This window comes from Myotis davidii, unplaced genomic scaffold, assembly GCF_000327345.1.
Source record: "Myotis davidii unplaced genomic scaffold, ASM32734v1 scaffold59, whole genome shotgun sequence".
Lineage (NCBI taxonomy): Eukaryota > Metazoa > Chordata > Mammalia > Chiroptera > Vespertilionidae > Myotis > Myotis davidii.
The window spans coordinates 6,024,291-6,037,412 of NW_006293001.1; the positions used below are offsets into that span (position 1 = coordinate 6,024,291).

The 13,122-nt window shown below is 37.9% G+C and overlaps 1 protein-coding gene across 1 annotated transcript in view; it reads right to left on the reverse strand.

The window, feature by feature from the left end:
- Positions 1-2,847: 2,847 nt before the first annotated feature.
- Positions 2,848-13,122, reverse strand: part of TTC21B (tetratricopeptide repeat domain 21B) — a 64,303-nt gene continuing 54,028 nt past the window's right edge. The window contains exons 26-29 of the mRNA XM_006766562.2: positions 9,725-9,949; positions 7,370-7,490; positions 4,773-4,840; positions 2,848-3,361 (exon numbers count right to left, since the gene is read on the reverse strand). Of these exons, the coding sequence (XP_006766625.1) occupies positions 3,284-3,361; positions 4,773-4,840; positions 7,370-7,490; positions 9,725-9,949 (492 nt within the window). The 3' untranslated portion in view covers positions 2,848-3,283. The remainder of the gene's footprint in view (positions 3,362-4,772; positions 4,841-7,369; positions 7,491-9,724; positions 9,950-13,122) is intronic.

A 13,122-nucleotide genomic window follows, 5' to 3' on the forward strand; every position in this document is an offset into this window, starting at 1 on the left:
AGGGATCTTTTAAGAAGAGGAAGAAGAAGAAAAAGGTAAAGAAACAAATTAAGAACAACAAATACACATCTATCAACAAGTGAATCTAAAAATCTAGTGAATAAATAATCTGATGAACAGAATAAACTGGTGAATATATAATAGAATTAAGGGCATAGAAAAGGAGTGGACTGACAATTCTTGGGGGGGAAGGAGTGTGGGGGTACGGGAAGAGACTGGACAAAAATCGTACATCTATGGATGAGGACAGTGGGTGGGGAGTGAGGGCGGAGGGTGGGGCAGGAACTGGGAGGAGGGGAGTTATGAGGGGAAAAAAGAGGAACAAATGTAATAATCTGAACAATAAAGATTTAATTTAAAAAAAATTTACATAAGACAAAAGAAAATATTTTGAAATGTTGACAGTGGTTAACCTTGGATAGTGGAGAGAAGTGGTTTCTTTTACCACATACTATTCTTTGTAAATTTCTACTAATGATCCCGTATTATTGTGATAATGAGAAAAAGTCTTCTAAAATAAACATTTAAGTAACTCTTAAAAAAAAAACAAACCATGTTTGAGACTGATGAAATGAGATTATGGATGTAAGAACGCAATATAATGTTTGGTGGAGGGAGTGGGGCGAAGAGAGGGAGGGAGAGATAAGTGAGGGAGTGAGGGAGGCATGTAGAGAAGAAATGAAAGGTGTGTGGAAGGAGGGAATGACAATCCTGAACCCGTGTAGGCTGTGCTCTGTAGGGGAACTTATCCGCCTCCTCTTCCCTTGGACTGCATTTTCTCTTTTCTTTCTGAAGATTCTTCTCAGTTGCAATTATTACTTGGTCCTGTTCCAGTTATAATAAATAGGTAGAGCTACTATTTATTCAGAGCTTAAGTGAATCAGATCCATTAGAGGTTTTATGCATGTTTTCATTTAATCCTACAACAACCCGAGGCAGGTTATTATCCTTGTATGCTTCTCCACGGCTGAGAGAGCCTAGGTAACTAGAGAAAGATGAAACATCTAGTAGTGGTAGAACCAACATTCAAACCTAGGCTTGTTTGACTTCATATCACGTTTTCCACAGCTCCGCGGCTCTGATGTGCACTTCGACTTTTCCTTGACAGTTTCTATGTTAGTAACACTCCATTCAGTTAGTTCATCTGGTTCCTCATTTCTTACCTATCCCTGCGACAGAACACTTAGTTTCATCTGCTAGCCAGATGTAGACATAGAATTTTTCTTACAGACACAGTCTCTCTTACTCAGGAAAAGTATCTTAATACAGGAACTAGAGCGTAGGCTTTGACATTGTGTGTGTCAGTATGGAATCCAGGTTCTGACGCTTTCTCTGTGACCTTGGGCAAATCATTTAGCTTGAGCCTCATCTTCCCCATCTGAAATCTAAGAATATTATTTCTCTGGAGAGCTGAGTGAGAATTAAAAGACAGAATTTAAGGGAAGTTTCTAGAATGGTATGTGACAATGGCAGGTGCAAAGTAAAGGGCAGCTTAAGAAACAAAAACAAACTCTTCATTTTACAGATAAGGGAAGCTGATTTGGAAATGTCTTGCTGGGAGAACAGATGTTTTACTTTCTCTATCCAATTTCCACGATTCTAGTATTCCATAGTGCAAGTTCACTGGAACTGCTAAAGCTATTCTGTTATATGAGGTCCTAAACAATGTCTATTCAGACAGAAAGATAATTTTTTTCCCTGAGTTACAGAGAAAAAGGTAATCTGCCTCAGTTCTAGAACTGCAAACAGGAATAATAATACCTTTACTATAGGGCTGTGAGGATCAAATGTAATAAGACATGTGAAAGTGTTTTAACAGATACAAAATGCTTTATAATTTTTTTGTGAATTTTAAAAACTGAATTTCTTGGGTTGGCATTGGTTAATAAAATGATATAGTTTTTAGGTATACAAATCTATAAGACATCATCTATATATTGTATTGTGTATTTACCACCCCAAGTCAAGTCTCCTCTTATTATTAAACTAGAGGCTGGTGCATGGAATTCGTGCATGGTAGGCCTGGCTGGCAATCAGGGCCAATTTGTGGGGAGACCGGCGGGGGAAGCGGGGCGGGGGACCCTGCTGGCACTCACCTTGGCTGGCCTGGGGCCTGTGGTCTCGGGGCAGCCCCCTGGTGGTCAGTGCATATCATGGCAACCAGTCATTCTGCCATTCGGTCAATTTGCTTATTAGGCTTTTATTATACTGGACATTTTCACGAAATGGCATAAACAAAATGTAAGTGAAATAGAATGATTAGAACATTGTAAGATATAATGAATTAAAAGGACTTTGGAAAATTGGAGAATAGATCAGACACAAGAGAATCTAACTCAAAAGAAATAAACATAGGACATTTAAAGAAGAGCAGCAAGTGAGTTGAAAATAATATGTTTACTAAAAATGCAAATAAAATTGAAGACTGCTTATTATATTTTTACACAACTGGAAAAGATGTAGACAGCAATTTTTTTAAAAAAATGCTAAGGACTGCATTTACTAAGATCAGGTTAAATTTATTATCAAGGGTGAGAACTGCTCTGTCGGAGTGGTGTTGGGATAGTGGCTGAAATAACACCAGGAGGCCTAGTCTTTGGTTTACCACCTAAACTGATTTCAGGTACTGATTATTTTTAAGATCACACTGGCAGTGAGAGCAGAAAGAACGAGCTTAATAAAGGGAAAGGGAACTCACACTCTTTATGTTTTTCCAAAATGATTTTTTTCTAGGAAAGCCACATTTTCTGCAACAGTACTCATAACATTCTAGACTGCAGGGGAAGCTCACCCTAATGAAGCAAAACTTACCGTGTCTTTTGAGTGCCAAGAGGAATACAAACCATACATTTCTAAAATATTTATTAAAATATATATATTTTCATAAGTTATTTACAAGAAAATTCGTTCAGATCTTTGAAACAAACAAGGTTACAAAAAATTTTAATGGAGAATAGTTGCATTTTAAGTATATTTCCTGGAGTAAAGAACTCATACTCTTTAGAAAAGACATAGGATACTTAATTACCTAGCTGTTAATAAAATATTCTTTATATAAATGGGTTATAATCTTTACCACAAAGACATCAAATCTGCATCTACTCATTCACCTTCTCCCTCAGAAAACACCCATTTGCTATAGCATTTCTCTATATGCAATAGCAGCCTCTGCTGGAGAAAGAAAAGAATGCTTGTATTACAAAAAATTAGCTCAAACCTATTTTGAACTGGAAGAATGCAGATCTGTTTCCCACTTAACCACCAATCTAAATTAAAATAATTTTCAAGGTCTTAAAGATGTGCGAGCCTTATCAAGTATATCTTTCCTGATTTTTGGATAAGTTGGATGTGCTTCAAGAACCTGTAAAAACAGAGAGCAAAGAATAAAAACAAGACAAAAAGCACAAGAACTTGTAATTATCCAGAACTGGAGAACTACAAAACTTACATGTAATGAACATTACAGTTGAGATTTCATTATATTAATACAGCAAATATAATAGCAATTTAAAAAATGATGTGATGAGATGTGACATGAAGATTCATTCATATTACTAGTAATTAGATGAAAACAGTAGTATATGAATACTGCATGTGGAAAATACAACAAATACAATTACTTCCTTAATAGGTCAGTTGCAGAAAACAACTATGTATCAATAAATTAAGATATTTTTAAAATTTAACTATTATACATAATATTTAATGAACCTTAGAGAATTATTTTTTTAAATATTTTTTATTGATTTCAGAGAGGAAGGGAGAGGGAGAGATAGCAACATCAATGATAAAAGAGAATCATTGATTGGCTGCTCCTGCACTCAACCTCTACCAGGGACCAAGCCTGCAAACCGGGCATGTGCCCTTGACCAGAATTGAACCCAGGACCCTTCAGTCCGCAGGCCAACACTTTATCCATTGAGCCAAAACAGCTAAAGAATTATTTTTAACCAGGAGTACACATCAGATTTACCTGGAGTGATTTTGAAACATACAAAATTCCAGAACTACTGAGTCTAGAAATAGGGAGATACTCATTAAAAAAGACCAAACTCCACAAATGATTCTAATGTATAACCTTATATTAATGTACAACCGGAAACTTAATGTGAAATACTGGTTTACAGAGAGATTCAGTAATCAACAGCAATCACTGAGGCCAAGTATTGACTCTAAGGATGCTGACATAGCATCTGGGATAAGGGACATTACGCAGCTCTTTTCTAAGGAGCTTTCCTGGGAGCTTCTAACAATGCTTAATGTAATGTTTTATGTGGAATATCAACAGGACAATGTTTATACAAAGAAACTGCAAATTCTAAAACTGCAACTTATTTGTCATTTCAGTATGGAATCACTTAATAGGGGATCAATCACAGAAATGTAATCAAATGACTTCTACATCACAGAAATATCTTTTATGTCTAACTTATAAGTCTGAATTCTCTATTAACCAGACTTAGACACAGTCACAGAATTTCTATTCAGAACAATAAAATGACCTGGAGAACCTATAACAACGCTCAAATATCTTCTAACTTAAGGACAATGTTTTATTTCACTTGCTTCTCATCTGGCCTCTGTCTTTAAAATAGAAATAAACATTGCATAATTTTTCTAAACTTTGAAAACTGGTAACTGTCCAATGTATTTGATAAGTCATTTAACTAAAATACTATACTCTCTACCGTATTCATATATAGCTTGAAGCTAATTAAAAGTAGGAAATTGTGCATCAAAAAAATTTTAAGAAATCTAAGTTTAAGTGTTACCTGGTGACATATGTCAATTGCATCCACATATCTTTTCGCTTTTAAGTAATTAAATGCCAGTTTGTACCCTGTTAAGACAAAAACAACAACCCATAATAATATAGTACTATTTATAGAGCACACTGCTAGTATTACTCCCTTTTTTGCCTCTTTATGTGCTTACTTATTAGAGAACCTAGAGGCTGGTGACTGCACTGAGACAGACGTGATGAGATACAGAAAGTGGAGTGATATGAAAGGAGAACAGGTAGGAAAGAAAATGAAGTTGGAAAAAGGACCGCAGTGAATACTTTTGGGTTAGGAGACTGTCATCCCACCAGTGTGATTCTGTCACTTACAGACTACAGTAAAAACTCATCCTAGGACAGTAAGTGATAACAGCAATTTAGTTATACAATATAGATTTACTCAGCACGAAAACACTAGGCAGACTGGTTCCTACAGTCATGAAGTTTACATCCTACGTGGAAAGACAGCACATTATTAAAACAATCATGTAAGTGAATGAATAATTTCAAAACTGAGATAGATGCTATGAAAGAAAGGTACAGGCCAAATGAGCTATAATGAGAAACCTGGTAGGGGAGAGGGTGGTGTCAGGTAACGTTTGAAATCTGAAGGAGGCATGAACTGAGCCAACAGAGTGTGAAGGGAGACCACTTTCAGGACGAGGGAACTGTGCGTGTAAAGAACACACAGGAACCAAAGGGACCTAGAGGACGTGGTGAGAGGGCAGAGCAGGTGGGAGAGTGGCCCAGAACAGAGTAGATTAGTCAGCAGATATCCCACATTATTGATGAGTAGCAATTATCACAATTACTGATACTGAAATGTCGTTTCAAATGGCGAAAATTTAGAAGAAAGTGTTATTTAAAAAAAACATTTTTTAAATTTTTACTTTTTAAATTTATTTTTACTGCTGAAAGTATTACAACTATCCCCCCTTTTTCACCATTGACCCCCTCCATCTTGCACCCGCCCCACCCCCAGGCCTATACCACCCTCCTCTGTGTCCATGCATTATGCATATATGCATATAAATTCTTTGGTTAATCTCTCTGCACCCACACATGCCTTTCCTCTGAGATTTATCAGCCTGCTCTCGGGCTCTAGTCAAAGTACCAAAATATAGTTTCTGAATTTCAAAATATGTTTGAAAAAAATAACTGGCTAATGTAGTCTCATATGAAAGTGCGCACACGCACACATGCAGGCACACACAGACCTGTCCTAGATGCACTCAGTAAGCTTCAGTGAGGTAAACTTGGTATCCTTACAAAGAAATTCTAAAATGGACTAATAAAGAGAGTTTGTGACATTCAAAATGGAAAGCAATTTAAGATGCCATGCCAAACACACTTCACATGGAAACTAGAGCCCAGACACCTAGATTTAACTTCTGACTTCCTGACTAGGTTTGAGGCCTTAGCCAAGTCATCTGAGCTGTCTATTTCAAGCTTCCTCATCTAAAAAATAGGGTAATAATTTTTCACTCTTAGGATAATTTTAAAAACAAAAAAGCTTTAAAAAATTTTAGAGGACCACAAAAATACTTGCAAAAATCTTTTTTTTTCTGTGAAAATATTAAATTAGAAGTACAAAGTTTTAATGTTGAAAGAAACTTGATAGGTTACCTTGTTAAAAATTTTTAGAAAAAAAACAAAGGACTAAAAATGGCACACACACACAAAAATGGAAGCTGCATTAAACCTGCTCAGCTTATAAGAATTCAACCTTCTATAATTAGGGGAAAACGGGAGAGAGAGGGAGGGAGAGAAAGGGGGAGAAAAGAAGGGAGGGAGGGTAACACAAATGACATGAACAGCCTAGTGACTGTCAGATAACTTGAGAATGGGTGTGAAGGAAAAACATAAATGTATTCTTCTCTAGTTGGATCTCACTTCTGGGTGCCCTTTCTGGTGGCAACACTGAAGCATGAATCCCATGGAAAGAATATGACCACATTAAGGATAGCCTGACAAATGGAAATGTGACCTGAATTATTAAGATGGCAGGCAGGTTGGAGGAGTTGGATGCAATGACAATGCTAAGGAAGAAACTGAAGAATTAATTGAGAGCCTCTGAAAAATGTTTACTCAAGAAGTCTAAAAAATACAAAGATGGCACAATGAAAGAACTAAGGACAAGTTTGAACCTTAGGAAATGATACTTAATAAATATTAGTAGCTAATAATTTATTGTGAATATAAAATTTATTCTTCAGAAGGGCTGGCAAAAGAAGTAAGCTCTTAATGTGTATTTTGTTCTTAAAAAAGGAAGTCTAATGCATTTAAATGATTATCTCTATATATAAAAGCCTAAGTGACCGAACAGCTGGTTGACCCATCGCTATGACACACACTGACCACCAGGAGGCAGACGCTCAACACAGGAGCTTCCCCTCGTGATCAGTGTGCTTCCATAGCCAACCTCCCATGGCCAGCCAACCCTCCTTTCCCCAGGATGGCCCTGATGGGCCCCGATAGCCGGTAGACCAACGGACCCCACACATGCATGAATTCATGTACAGGGCCACTAGTTTACAAATAAAACCCAGGTTTCCTGCAAAAACCTAGTGTCTAATTTGTTAAACTCACCTATTGCTGGATTTGTCTGATTGCCGTGTTTCCATGCCATCTCATAGTTTAAGGCAGCATCTGTATATGTTTGCTCTTTTTCCATTATGTAGCCCATATATTCATAAGCTTTGCAGCAAGACTAAAGAAAAATGGAAGTTGTATCAATAAACTAAGCTCCATACCACTAAGATTTTATGAGGTGCTTATGGCTATAGAGGTCACCCATATTAACTAATTTATATGGCACATAGAACAATGGTTTTCAGCGTCGTCTATACAATCAAATGATCTAAAGAATTTAATAAAAGATTCTGAGGCCAAGCCCCCACCTCAAACCTGGAATCAGAATTTTTGGGTGAGAAGAGGATTTGTATTTTATTCATATATATGGAAACATTTTATTGTGAATAATTTCAAGACACAAATATAGATATGACAGTGTAATGAACCCTATGAATCCACATCTTCAACAATGAACTCATAGCTAATACTGTTTCACCTCTATCCCCCATACCTGTCCTTCTGTATTATCAGATAAACACTCAGATATTGTCATTTCATCCATAAGTATTTTACTATGCTTCTTTAAAAATAAGAACTTTTCTTTAAACATAACCACGAACCACAACTTGTCACACCTAAATGTAACAACTTGAGATCACCAAGTGTCCAGTCACTATTGAAATATCAATGGCCTCAATATAATTTTTGTTAGGATGAGAATCAAAATAAGGTTTACTCATTGCCATCTGACATGACAGGATGGTCTAGTGCAGCTGTGGGCAAACTACAGCCCGCGGGCCGGATCCGGCCCGTTTGAAATGAATAAAACTATTGAAAAAAAAGACCGTACCCTTTTATGTAATGATGTTTACTTTGAATTTATATTAGTTCACACAAACACTCCATCCATGCTTTTGTTCCGGCCCTCCGGTCCAGTTTAAGAACCCATTGTGGCCCTCGAGTCAAAAAGTTTGCCCACCCCTGGCCTAGTGTCATTTTGTACATTTCCTGTCCTAGATTTGGATGATCTCCATTTTTAAATTACATAATTCAAGATTTCTGAGGTCTAGCTTCTGAATCTTATGCTTCCAATATTGACAAGCCTAACCAGCAGGGCTGAGCCTCTGCAGTAGCCATCACCTTCAATGATGCAATGTACTGCTGTCAGTGTTCTGGCAAACTGGAACTCTTGACATGAAATCAGCCATTTGATAGTTTTACTTTTTCAAAGCCTCTTAATCAGCACTCTCTTGTTTTTCAAGGCAATATAACTTAAAATTAGATGTATAAATTATAAGTTGATAAAGGCTTGATATTTTAGGTTTTTAAAGTTCCTAAGAGTAGTATCAGGTGATCTCTTTAAAAAACAAATGATCCATTTTGTAATCTAATTTGCTTGAAGAGAATAAAACATTGATTTTCTATTATTAAAGATTTGAAATAACTGATATGAACGTGTAAAGATAAATATCTCCAAGTTTCTAAGATGAGTACAAATATGTCTCAACAAATAATAAATTCTTAACTTTAAAAAATGTTTTATTGAATAAGACATCCTTTTTGTGTATGTGTGATTAAACACCAAAATGCACTGTTAAGTAAAAAGCCTTAAATTCTAAGGATTTTAAGATTTTCAATTTCATACCTAAAGATAAGGACTGCTCTGACCGGTTTGGCTCAGTAGATGGAGCGTCGGCCTGCGGACTGAAGGGTCCCAGGTTCGATTCCGGTCAAGGGCATGTACCTTGGTTGCAGGCACATCCCCAGTAGGTGGTGTGCAGGAGGCAGCTGATTGATGTTTCTCTCATTGATGTTTCTAACTCTCTATCCCTCTCCCTTCCTCTCTGTAAAAAATCAATAAAATATATTTTAAAAAATTAAAAAAAAACAAGGACTTATTAATCAAATTGTATTAAATGCTGAAAAGACTTTTCCCCACAAAGTATGTTATACACAGTGGATTCTGATTCTGTGGGAAGCCATGCAGCTGCAGCACAATCATCGAGTATTTCTTAACAGGAGGGATGGATGCCCGCAATTAATTAATTCTGCGATTTTCATCAGTTCTGAGATGGCATGGGCAATCACAGGCAAATACTTGACATTCCAATACACTTTCTATAAGTAGGGCATACTAAAGCTGAAAGTTAAAACTGTATAAATCTGTGTTTTTTATATTTATTTTCAAGGGCAAATGGTTTCTTTCTTATTATTAATGTTGGTTTCCTGATTGTGGTAAGAATAAACATTGAATTTTCAAAACACACACACAGGAATCCTTAGAAATGTACCAACACTCTGTAATAGCCCATTATAGAAGGCTTATACAATAAAGATTAACAATGATTGTTTTACCCCTCAATTGAATACCTTATTATGATGCAGGCATCGCTTTAACAGTTCTTCTGCCATGTCGTATTTGGCCGACTGAATATAAATATCAGCAAGTAGCAGCCAGCTCCTCTCAAAATCCTCAGCATCAACAGGATTCCAGTTCATTTTCGCAATCCGCTTCAGCTGGTTTCTGGCTCGTGGAGTCTGTTTCAGGATCATATAAGCTGTTGCCATTCCCAAAAGTGCTGGAATATGATCCTTCTGTAAGAAAACCAAACTTTAGACCCTCAGATACACAAACATAAGTAAATGCCCTATATTTAAAAGGAAAACACATGGAAAGTAGCAAGTGCCACATAATATGGATTCTATTTCTGGCTCCACACAGATAACTGTCGTAGGGTCATGAATTAACACATCAAGAAAGCTCACCCTACCATGTAGAAGTTGGGTGAGGTGCTGCTGGATTAAGATAATTCAATAAATTTGCAGATGCCACAACCACACAATCCCAGACAATTTGGGTGACTCAGTCTTTAATAGGATTGACTGGATGTTTTGGTTTTGCACAGATACAAAAAAATAAAATTCTATTTCAGTGGAATCCTGACTCAACATTTGCATTTTGACTCATTCATTCTTTCATCTGTAAAAAGGAATAACAATGATTTACCCGCAATGATAGTCCTTATCTATATTGACTTACTTTATTACCCCTTTTCTTTCCCTTCTCATTTTCATTTTATTCAACAACCTCTTCTCCCAAGAAAGTTCAATCAATGAAATGTTATAAATAAGACATGCAATTAGTCATGTGGAAATTATAGAAAATAAACTCATTTTAAAACATGCTTTTATAGAGTTTTGATATTTTGCATGAGTTCAAAAGGAAAAAAAACCAATGTAGTTAATCTGGCCCCCCATTCCTTATAATAGAATTTGCAGAATTTAGAAATTTCTTCTGTTTTGTGTGGTAAAATTCTACGTGATTGCTATTATAGTGAGATGTTAGTGTATAGTAGGTGATAAAATACAGATGCACTGAAAGACAGCAGGTTTAGGTAAGCCGTAAGAAACAGGACAGCAGAGTAGTAAAACGTTCAATGCCCAACATGACCATGGTTGGAAGCCAGAAATAACCTGGATTAAAGAAGGTGACTCATCAGAGCTTGATGAACACAGCTTTTTAAGAACATAAAATATCCCTGGCTCTAACTTTATGTCGAAACTTTCAATAAATTTCCAATATGTAACTTGTTCTCATTAAAGAGTGGCAAAAAGGTTTTATTTGAGTGTCAAATCCACCCAACTGGCAGTAAATTCTGAAGCTGTGTGTGGGATGTTATCAGTTACCAAGCCTCGTCCTCACCCTCACCCCATGTGGCGTAGAGGGGAAAGAAAATAGAGGCCGGCTATGAATTTGTCATCAGATCCTAGGACAGCTCACAAAGAGAAGGACCCTGTAAGAATGTCCAGATCTTTTCACATACTAAACATATCCCCCACTACACATTTAAAAATAAACCCTCTGATTTTAAAATCACACACCAAGTTTGATTAGAATGAATAAATTCCTCACAGCTTGATCACGGCTGAGTGAACCCAATAATAGTTTCTAAAACTGCAAATCTGCCCTGGCCGGTGTTGCTAATGGTTACAGCATCGGCCCTTGCACCATAAGGCCTGATTCCCAGTCAAGGGCATGTACCTGAGTTTTGGGTTCACTCCCCACCCCCAGTTGGGGCAACCAGGCAATGTGTCTCTTTCACACTGTTGTTTCTCTGTCTCTCCTCCTCTCTCCCTCCCTTCCACTCTCTCTGAAAAGCAATGGAAAGAATATCTTCAGGTGAAGATTAACAAAAATAAAACTGCAAATCTGAGTTGTAACCCTGGCCTCAGACCCAAAATGTCTCTCTGTTGCAGACATCCTAATGCATTTGGCCAGCTCCCCTCTCTCATGCTCAGAAGCAACACTTTGGATTACAAAGGACAATACAGCTATGTTATAAACAACATGCTTTTATGGTTCAAGGTGATGGAATGAAAGCCAGCGGAAGCACTGCTGTGCTTAATGTTTTTTCCTCCATTTCCTCCCACGATTCCTGTTGCATACCTCTTTTTTCAATAAATCTGAATGTTGCATAGTGCTGTGAACATGCCGTTTCCCTGCCTCCCTGTCTTTGTTCCTATTTCCCCTTACCCTGCAATGCACTTTCTCCATCTCTGCCTGTGAAAATGCAATTTATGCTGCTTCTTCTTACATCATACCTTCTCTACAAAAGGGCCTCCCAACTCTCCTTATATTGTTTCCTACAGCACTTTTATTTGCAACTCTAGGACAGAATGTCATAAATTTTTTGTGCCACAGTCAGTATGCTTACCTCATGGCCCCTAGATTATAAGAAACTTGAAGAAAAGGAGCTATACTTTGCTTAACTTTGTTACTCCCATTGTGCTTAGTACCATACTCACTGGCTGCTTAATCAATATTCATTATAGTTAATATTAGAGGCCCGGTGCACAACATTTGTGCACTGGGGGTGGGGGGTGGGGTCCCTCAACCCAGTCTGCACCCTTACACAGTCCAGGAGCCCTCACCGACGACATCCCTAGCGCTACCGCGGAGGCGGCCCGCTGCACTCGCCAGCCATCAGCCCAGCTTGTGGCTGAGCAGCACTACCCCTGTGGGAGCACACTGATCACGAGGGGGCAGCTCCTGCATTGAGTGTCTGCCCCCTGGTGGTCAGTGTGCACCATAGTGACTGGTCATTCTGCCATTTGGTCAATTTGCATATTACCCTTTTATTATATAGGATATGCAGCCTATGAGTTAAAAGAAAAAAGTGCAAGATAAAATTTGTTGTTTATGAAACTTCAGTTCACACACCAGTCTTTGGACAGTTTGGTCAGTAAATAGATTTGAGGAGAGTATATTACTAATCACATATGTAAGAATGAAAAAAAAATTGTAGTCTCATCTACACAAAAACTGATCGTCTTTCTAGGAAATAGCTGTGATGTTACTTGCTGCTTTTGTGTTCTTTCTCAGATCCCACATTTTAAACTCTGATTACATTCAGGGATGGGGAACCTTTTTTTTTTTTTTTTTTTGCCAAGGGCCATTTGGATATTTGCCGGGAGCCGGTCCATCCTTGCTGTTTCAAGGGACCTGGCATATATGGCATACTGTTCCTAATATATTTGCTCACCTTCTTGGCACTATGACCTGCTGGGGTTGGACCCCGGCATCTGGTGCCCGAACAGGGACCCTTAGGTACGCCCCCCATTCCCCTAGACAAGCGCCCCGCACTCGGGACGGATAGGACTCCACCGTAGGAAGAGGGTGGATAGTCTTCACCAACTTCATCCACACCTTTGGGAACCCCTGGAACAGGATTCCCCTAGATAAGCCCCCCCCTCCTGAGAACCCCCAC